The 9,794-nt window shown below is 46.0% G+C and overlaps 1 protein-coding gene across 1 annotated transcript; it reads right to left on the minus strand.

Annotated features, from left to right (window-relative positions):
* Positions 1-3,576: 3,576 nt before the first annotated feature.
* LOC101760884 (protein TIFY 6b) lies at positions 3,577-6,535 on the minus strand. Its single transcript, XM_004956711.4, has 7 exons — positions 6,209-6,535; positions 5,501-5,679; positions 5,155-5,393; positions 4,976-5,060; positions 4,507-4,864; positions 4,340-4,397; positions 3,577-4,185 (listed from the first exon to the last, which is right to left on the minus strand). The coding sequence occupies exons 1-7, from the start codon at positions 6,285-6,287 to the stop codon at positions 3,987-3,989; spliced, it is 1,197 nt and encodes a 398-aa protein (XP_004956768.1). The 5' UTR covers positions 6,288-6,535; the 3' UTR covers positions 3,577-3,986.
* Positions 6,536-9,794: the final 3,259 nt, after the last annotated feature.

The following is a 9,794-nucleotide window of genomic DNA, read 5'->3' on the forward strand; positions in this document are numbered from 1 at the left end:
GAGCGGAGGTGCCAGCGTTCGTCGCCACGAGTGCGCGAGGGGAGGGGAGGGCGGTTGTGGACGCTTGGCCCAGGTGCATCTTGGGGCGCGTGAATGAGCCGCAGCCAACCTAGGTTCCTAGGTTCCATAGAATTAAAAAGGCTGCGGAAATCTGATGTGTCAAAGGATGATGTCTAAACGGAGAGCGTAGACACTACCTCCCCGTGTCAAAGGGTGATGTTTACACGTACAAGGATCAGCTGTGGCAAATATATGTATAGGCATCAGTACACACTGTACTTATCGGACCATCATTCACACAATGAGCTGCTTGAAAAATAAACAATAGATAACTTTCACAGAATTAGTACTGACCAAGAGAATACCACCGGCTGGAGCATCCTGGAAGCAGGAGCAGCATCAGCTAGAGCAGGAAAATGGGTTCAGATGCAACGGCAGCTAAAGCACAAGAAAATGAGCATCGAATTGCAATGTGCATAGGCCATCGTCCATTTGGAACAAACACAGGAAAATAGGTTCAGATGCATTACAGCAGGTAATAGATAGCATTGCCATGCGGATACATTGTAATTTAGGTAGTCTCTCATGACAAAACATAATAAAACTATAGATACTAATTTTGGTGATCCAGCAATCAGCAATGTGCAATCTGTTCATCCAGAGCACAACAACAACAAAATAGCTTGACTGCCAACCGAATCATCTGCAAGAAAGTGAGAGAACAATAAGAGCTCCACATGATTACAAACAAGGAGCAGCTTAACAGATTACTTGTCTTACAGAAAAATTATTTGTTAATTTATCATAGAGAACTATCTGAAAATTGACAGTAAAAAGTACCTGCAAAGGTAACTTGCTTGAAAATGCATAATTCTTAGGGAGTGTTTGGATCCCCAGGCTAAACTTTAGTCCTTGTCACATCGAATGTTTAGATACTAATTAGGAGTATTAAATATAGACTATTTACAAAACCTATTGCACAGATGGAGGCTAAACGGCGAGACGAATCTATTAAGCCTAATTAGTCCATGATTTGATAATGTGCTGCTACATTAACCATTTGCTAATGATGGATTAATTAGGCTTAATAGATTCATCTCGCCATTTAGCCTCCATCTGTGTAATTAGTTTTATAATTAACTCATATTTAGTCCTCCTAATTAGCCTCCAAATATTCGATGTGACACGGACTAAACTTTAACTTTAAGATCCAAACACCCCCTTAGACATGTCCCAGGAAGTAGCTGTCAGGTAGAAACATTTTAGACATTTTTGCTTCTTCACTGAGGTCACTTGTCGGAGCACATAGCAATTCTCTATAAAGGTCTAGCATTTTAGCCTTGGTTTGTTCCTCAGCTGTCTTCTGGGTAAGCTTGGCTACTTCTAACTTCTTGTTTGCCAAACTTTCCTGCACTGCGGCCATCTTCTCAGCCTTACTGCTTGCTTCAATAAATTTGTCAAGTTTTTCGCCGATAGCAGACGTAACCATATCTGCTTGTCTTTGTGTTCAGAGGCATACAACTGCATTGCTTGATCCATCTTTTGGTCATCACTCATGCCACTCTGATGCACTTTAGTGATTCTTGTATAGCAGCCATTGAATTCACTGACCGGTTTCTTAATGCGCTCCCAACGTAGCTTCAGCTGGTTACGATTTCTCATTCGGTCACACTTTGCGGTGCTGTTGTAAGTAGACATAACATCGTACCAATACTCCCAGTTGGTGATGGGGTCCCTTTAGAACATGCAGCTGTAGGTGACATTGTTGAATGGCTCATTGGTGCACCAACAAAATGGAAATTTTCTGGCAGCCGACTTCCATAAGGATAATTGACAAATGGATGTGACTGTGTAAATGGTGGAATATTAGTACCCTGGACAAAATTCACGAAACCACCTGGTGGATATATCCTGAAATTCATAGAAGAAAGTATAGAAATTCTTAGCATCGAGATGTACCAAACTGAAACAAACTACGTATCCAAATGGTTGTATTTTAGTATACAACTAAAATATATTGTACATCCAAAAAAATCATAGTAAAAAAAGGGGTTATTTTGTCTAGCATAATAGACGAGAAGGACTTACATTCCTCAAGCATAATCCTGACAAGCTAGACTCGAGAGACTAGAAACAAATTATATAGACTACAATAATAGACTAACATAACTAAGAAACGCACTTGCAGGACTCGTATCAAAAAAGATTAACAGGAGTTCTTAAACTACCTAAACCAAAACAGCACACATGAACAACGTCAACACAGGCATCCAGCTCATTGAAGTGAAACAAAATTAACAGTCCACCATTAAGGAATCTGAAGAAGGCACCATACCATTCAGAGCTGCCAGGAGGGGATCTTTTTTTTCGTGAATACGCAGGAGAGCTGCGTATCTTTGTATTAAGAAGAAAAAAGTTTTGTACGGGCCTATCCGGACGCACGCACACGGGTTTAGGCATGTTTTAGCTTACATTACACCACCGCAACGACAACACAAATGGCACAGAAAGGTCGAAATCAGAAATGTTGATCTAAAACACGTGATGGTATCGGCCAGCCTATGGCAGCTAGGTGTTTTGCACCAGAGGCGCACCAGAGTTGCCCTTCCTGAATGATCTCCTGCAGCAGTTGTGAGGCATCCTTTGGTGGCGATCTTGCAAACACCCTTTCATTGCGTTCCTTCCATATTTTCCATGAAACAAGCATAAACGCTGAATCGAAGCCTTTCATTTGCCCGGAATGGACACCGCTTCTCTTGCTGAGCCACCAGTCTAGCAGTCCAACTTCATTTGCCGGGATAGCGTTATGCAGGTTCAGTACTGCACTGACTCGATGCCACACATGCATAGAGAATGGGCACCTGGAGAAGAGGTGATCTGCAGTCTCTGATTCCTGGTCACACAGGCCACAACGCGCATGATCTTGCAATCCTCGCCTCTGCCTCCTAGCAGCTGTCCAGAGCCGATTTTTGACAGCTAACCACATGAATAAATGGTGCCCAAGCCTTCCAAATCGGTTCCGCTGCTGCAAACTTGACAGGAGGGGATCTTGGCCACCACGTACCAACCGCATGAGCACCAGCGGCAGGAAATCCGGCGACTGCAACACCTGCTTTCTGTGGAGCACCACGGCCATTAACAGAACCGGAGTCCAGAGCATCGCCGGCTCCTGCGGCACCAGCGGAAACTGGAGCAAGAGATTCACCAGCAGACTTGGATTTCGATTGATGCTTCTTCAAATCCACCGGATTCATCTTTGCGCACAGGTTGGAGAGGAGTTCGCCCTCGGAGATGACAGATTGGGGCTGGATTTTGCCGATTGTAGGTGGCTAGCGGAGGGATTTGGACGATTCTTCCTCGGAGTGAATGGGGAAAAATTGGATGGAAAAATTGGGGCCTGTGCTAGCCACCTACAATCGTCCAAATTTTTCCCCGTATATTTATACACTCTTCCGTGACAACGGGAATCCTACATGGAAAGCTATGAGATAGCTGATGTGGCTCCGTTGGAGGAGGCCTAAGGGATATGACAGCAACAAAAGAAAACATTGACCACCACTGTGTACAAATGCTGTCAATAAGAACATGATCAAGAATCAATTTCTGCTCTTGCATTCTGCAGCTTGAAAGTTCACAATACAAGAACAGGAATAGTACAGTTTTTCGCCATACAAGGCGCATAATATGTAAGCCTATAATATGATACTGCTAAATTGACATTTAATTTCCTTTTTGCAAGACAAATGGAGCTAGGGCAAAAAATAATCAAGAGTCTGCAAGTGACAGCTCTCTTGTTAGTTAGGTGGGGTACCACCAGCTAAACCAGCATTGCAGCAACTAATACGGCAAAATACCATCATAAACAAGAATATCATCGGTAACATATATAATCTCTTCCTCTCGAGCCCTTGCCTGAGTGCAAAAGTATTTTATGGTTTTGCATCAGTCAGCCTGGACAAATCTATGGACATTGAGGCATGACCAGATCAGATCTGTAGTTTCGTACTGGGGGACTCTTGGCTGAAGCTGATGTTCCTGGGCTGGCCTAAACTTAGCAACTCTTCGCGGTTGCTTGACAGGGCAATGTCTGTGCAAGATGACTTGTCGTTGGCGCTCCCACTCCCAAGTGTGTCGCTGCTCTCCAATGGGCTCTTGGCTGATGGGTATGGCGCAGTAGTTGTCACCCTGCAGGAGAAGCATGCACAGATGAGGACCAGTTTCTGAGAGCAAATGCAAACCTGTTACGTAGAACTAAGTTCCTGTGATTTTCTCAAACAAATGCAGTAGAATCACTGATAACAGTTTTTAGGACACATAAGAGTAAGAAAATGAATTATACCTTTCCTTTCTTTTCTCCAAGAATCGAGCCAGGGAGGCCTTCCGAGCTTGAGGGACAGCTGCAACAGACAATAACAATTTCAATACGGTGTAACAGGGCAACAAAATTACTGAATACTACAATTATAACAGGATCATGCTATACAAAGACCAAACAGCCAGCAGTACCTCTAGGCATTATAGCTGCTGCGGTTGCCGTGGTCAGTGTTGCAGGTTGAGTTGCAGGAGCCTGACTTAGGGGAGGAACAGCTAATGGGACTGAACATTTTGGCACCGGGGAGTCAAGGTTACAGCTAGAGGCGCTCCTGGGGAGAGTTGCAGCTTGCAAGACGCTGGGGATTGGTTTGGAGATGGCCGATGGAGGTGACGAAACATGTGGTGGTTTTTGAAATAGCATCTGCTTTGCAGGAGAAGCCTCAGGTACTGTGACTTTTGCTGGAGCGAAAATAGGAGCTTCAGGTTTACGGGCCACAGGGGCTGAGCTTGGAAGAGATCCTCTGCTGGCTAAGAACATGAGCTCCTGAGCCTGTGGCAATGAAAAATGTCAACCAAGCTGCTTAAAAGAGAAGCAAATTACCACAAAATGCAGCATATGTCACAAAAATCTATATTTCCTAAAAAGATCACGAGACTATACCTTCTCCGCTGAGACGTTATCGAATACATTGACAGAACCAGCATAAAAGATTGTCAACTGTGCCGTCTTTGGCTTCACCGCATCCCTACACAGGCAGAACAAGCAATGTTTCAGTCCAATACTAATTTTACAGCAACTTCTATAAACCACGAGTCCAAAAACAGAGAAAAATTGACTACCTTGTCCCGTACACGCCGACGGTAGAATTGTTCACCGCGTTGTTCATGGCGAAAGGCGGCTGCTTGAACGGACCGGCGGTGCCGTTGGGAATGCTAGGCGAGCTCTGGACCCTGAACATCGGGTTGTTCTGGTTGAACGGCGACGAGACCGGAATCACTCTAGCCCCGTTCAGCGCGTGCTGCGGCGGCTGCGCGCGGTGCACGGCGGCGTACTGCTGGCTGTCGGCGCCGAACGACCTCTGCAAAAATGGATCGTCACAGCACCCAAAAAAGGGGAAATAGATGTATTAGTAAAACTCGCAAGGTGTGACATGAATAAGAACCAAAGAAAAGCACCAAAGCCTACCTGGTGCGTGAGGATACGGGGAGCCGGGTTCTTGGCGCCGTCGAAGGCGGAGAACTGGGGGAACGTGGGCTCCTCCCTCGCCGCCGACCGGAACGACATCAACGACGGCGCGGCGCCGGGCTTGCTCGCGAAGGACCAATCCATCGCCGGAGCTCCTGCCGCTGTTGCTCCGAAGTAAGCTGAGGGAGATTTGGCACAAGCTCCGAATCAGATGCCGGCATATAAATACACACAGGGAAGCACGACGCCATGAATGGATCCGTTAACCATCCCCATCCCACGAGCGAGCAAGAGGCAGCTCGAAATCAACTGACGACACGCGCTGCTGCCCGAAAGATTCGGCCAGTCTCTCCCCGGAAAAATCATCGCTTTCTTGACGCATTAACTCTCACCCGAATCGAGCATACACGGCAGGCCGGCCGCCAAAAGGAATTCGGCAGCCACGCCCATGCCAGCCAGCCAAACCACCCAACTCTCTCTGTCCTCCTCTGTCTTTCGAAAGAAAGAGTAAAGCAACAGGAGGGGAGAGAGAGAAACAGAGAGAAGGGGGGACGCGCTTGAATTGCGCACCGCACCCATGCCGCATCTTCGCCGAACCGACCGGAAACGAGCCCAACCCAGCACGGCAAGAAACCGCGCACGGCTCGGTGCGGGCGCAGATGAAGAAACCCCTCTCGGCGGCCGGCGAAAGGAGGCCGGGGAGCGTACCTGATTCCTCCCTGCCGGGCTTCTCCCGCTGCGGGTGCTGCTGCTCCTTGCCGATCGCGGCCAGGAAGTCCCTCTCCATCCAACCGGGCTCGGGAAAGGAGGCCGCAGATTTTGCCCTCCTAGGGTAGCAGGTGGGTGGAGTGGAGAGACGGACAGCTCGGCACCCCTCTCCAAGCAAGCTCGGTGAAGCTTCTCTCTCTTCTCTCTTCTCTCAGCTCGTCCCTCCGCTGATGACGATGCGCGGCAGCCTTGACCGTTCTCCCTCCTCCCCTCTCTCTCTCTCCTCTCTCTTGTAGGCTTGCCGTGTGTGCTATTTGTGTTTGTTTAATGGCGTGAGCTCTTTTTTTAATGGGAAACGAGGGGATTAGATTGCCAGCTGGGGAAACGGGGAGATAAAATAAAGATAATAAAAATAAAAAAAGGAGTGGTGCGCATGGCGAGTGGCGACCGTGGGCGGTGGGCCCGGCCCGCGGTGACCGGATCGGGCGCGTCGCCCTCGGCGGGGCCCGTGCCACGTTCACCGGTTCCCGGGTTGCTTCCCCCACGTGGTACGGCACGAGGTCCATCCCGCTCCACCTGGATGGAAGCCGGCTACCTCCACTGATAACTGGGTCTACAATAAAACGGACCCACCTGTCGGTGAAAGGGGAGTGCGGCGTCGAAAGTTCCGCTCGCTCCGGTGGCGGTGGGCGGGAGGGCGACGGGGCAACACGTGTCCGCGACGGGGCGCGCACGAGGAGAACCGGGTGGGCGTCCTCGTGCTTCTGCCAGTGCCTGACGCGGTGGGGCCTCGGGATTCTCCGCGCTGGGAACGGGGCCCACGTGGTGCCCTGTCCGGGACCACGATGCGCGGGGGCAGTTCTTGTCGGGGAAAAGATGCTATAGGGTTTATTTATACAAATATACAATATAATAATATAAAAAAGGAATAGGAATTGCGTCACGGGGTCTCGGCCTTTAGCGGGTGGCGTGCCGCGTTGGGTTTTGTTTAAGTTTTCTTGACATCACCATGTGCCATGTGCGCACGACGGTTTTCACTGTTTTGTGCTCGCAAGAAAAGTAAAAAGGGTTTCGCAATTCCATCCCTTGAGTAGTCATTTTTTGATAAAGGTCCCTTGAGTAGTTGAGTTGAGGTCCACTCATGTGGTGCCATTGTTGACTTGGATGGTTTGCGTTTTATTGTTGACTTGGATGGTTTGCGTTTTGGAGATAATTGGAGGTCAAAATTTGTAAAGAAGAGTGAGATTTTTCATCGAGGATCTCTGTCATAATATAGTTCAATCAGAAACGAGTTTTCTTTCTTCACATTCAGGACGCAAGTTTGCTTAGTATTTCTCATTTTTTGCAAATTTTTTTTGACATTACTTAATCCTAAAACCTAAGGAAAATACAAGACTATGAAGTTACCATATGAGAGTGTAATCTACTCTCAAAATTATTTACATGAATTTATTTTTAAAATGTAAATATATTATGGGTCAAAATTAAGCTAGTTAAATTTGTGAATTGAGCGCTCCATAGTTATGTTCTTACAAAAATCTGAAATCTGCCCACCCGAATTCGACTCCAGTTAGTATGAGTGTGGATGCTTATATTTTCTTAAATTTATTCTAAGAATTGATGGCGTTATTCTTTTAGCTCGTATGGGAGTATCTCATCAAAATAGGATTGCATGGGCATATTTGTAAGAATGAGTCAACATGTGTGTATGTGTGTATGTGAGGGATGCATAAGTACAGTCTTTTTTGTTTTTTAACCCTTTTTGCGAAAAATTCTTACAAATACGCTCCTGACGGAACCAATTTCAAAAATGGACCCTTAGCTTGGCGCCATCCACGGTGGCGCCAAGCTTACACGTCTCGGCGCCAGCCATCCCGGCGCCAAGGTCCATGCGCAGCTGCTGACGCGGATGCTGACGTGGCGGGGGCTTGGCGCCATCCATGATGGTGCCAAGCCTTGGCGCCAAGCAATTTACCCCATGCCTCCTAGCATTTCGAACGAAACAGGTATAATTATTCCGAGATGTGTGTAACAAACTAGGCTCTAGTTCAACTGGCTAGGACGTGGGCTTCTCCCTCAAGCATGCATGTTTATTGTCTTCTATATTTTTGTTCCTGAAGACGAAGCATGCTCGGTAATTTTGAATCAAGAAAGCAAAGTGAGGAGAAGGAGAAGCAAGTGAAGGAAGCGGGAGAAAAAAAAAATTGAATCAAGAAAGCAAAGTGAGGAGAAGGAGAAGCAAGTGAAGGAAGCGGGAGAAAAAAATAAAATGTAGAAAAAAAGATTCAACATAGGGGTTTGAACTCAGGTCTTTGGAATAAGAAGCCCACATCCTAACCAATTGAACTAGAGTCTAGTTTGTTGCATACTCCTCGGAATAATTATACTTGTTTCGTTTGAAACGCCAGGAGGCATGGGGTAAATTGCTTGGCGCCAAGGCCGAGGCATGGATGGCGCCAAGCCCCCACCACGTTGGTATCCGCGTTAGCAGCTGCGCATGGACCTTGGCGCCAGGATGGCTGGCGCCAAGCTAAGGGTCCATTTTTGGAATTGGTTCCGTTAAGGTGTATTTGTGAGAATCTTTCGAAAAGGGCTAAAAAATAAAAAAGTCGGTGCATAAGTACTATGTGTTTTGGGAAAAATATTTTAATATATTCCAAAATGGCATATTCTTACCAGCGAAAAGTGTGGGTTATTTTATTTTATTTATTCATTTAAACATAAACAATTTAGAAAGAAATGCATGAGAAATGTTCCTTAATTCCTTACAAAGTATTAGAATCAGCCATGAGCAATGCGACAATTCTTGTAATGTAAAGTAGTAAGTTTTAGAATCACTAGCCATGAGTAATGCTATCTATGTAGGGACCTTTTTTGCAAAGTATATGCATGTCATTACTAGATAAGTAGATAAGGCCAGTCCCAACCCTCCACCTCAACTTATTTTCATAGCATTAAATATGGGGCCATGTAGGCAAAAAGCTGAGGTGGTAAGAGAGTTAATGAGGAGAGATGTAAAAATATGAAAAAATAGGGTCTCATACAAGACATGGTGTTGACACGATCTCCAACGAAGAATAAGAGAGGGGAGAGAGGAGAAAAAATTTATTATAGCCCCACGTCAAGAAATTATGGGTTAGGGGTGTAGTTTCTAGAGTTGATGTCTTGATAATTTGGTAAGATTGATACTACTTGTAGACACCGTGGGTTGGGACTAGCCTGAGCAATACGCATACACAAATGCAAATTGAAATAAGTATTGAACTGTGTGCAGTAGGTTAACCAGCTAAACACGCTCGTAAACAACCATAGTACGGTTTTCACACAAAAAAAAATCACCAAGCTTTGAGAAGTTGTGCCAGTTTGCAAAGATTCCATGGTTCCATTGCATGTCATGATTAAATACTCATTGAAATCAAGATGAATCAAAACAATTTTAAAGGACAGATCATGTGGAGCTAGCTAAGGTACTACCTAGATGATCAGTATTAAATACCAGGGTTGTGTATGTTAACACCTAATTAATACTATGTGTGATAGCCACTCTCTCTTCAGAGTTCAGACGTGCCGACATTTAATTGGCTAA

Source organism: Setaria italica, chromosome II (assembly GCF_000263155.2).
Source record: "Setaria italica strain Yugu1 chromosome II, Setaria_italica_v2.0, whole genome shotgun sequence".
NCBI classification, from domain to species: domain Eukaryota; kingdom Viridiplantae; phylum Streptophyta; class Magnoliopsida; order Poales; family Poaceae; genus Setaria; species Setaria italica.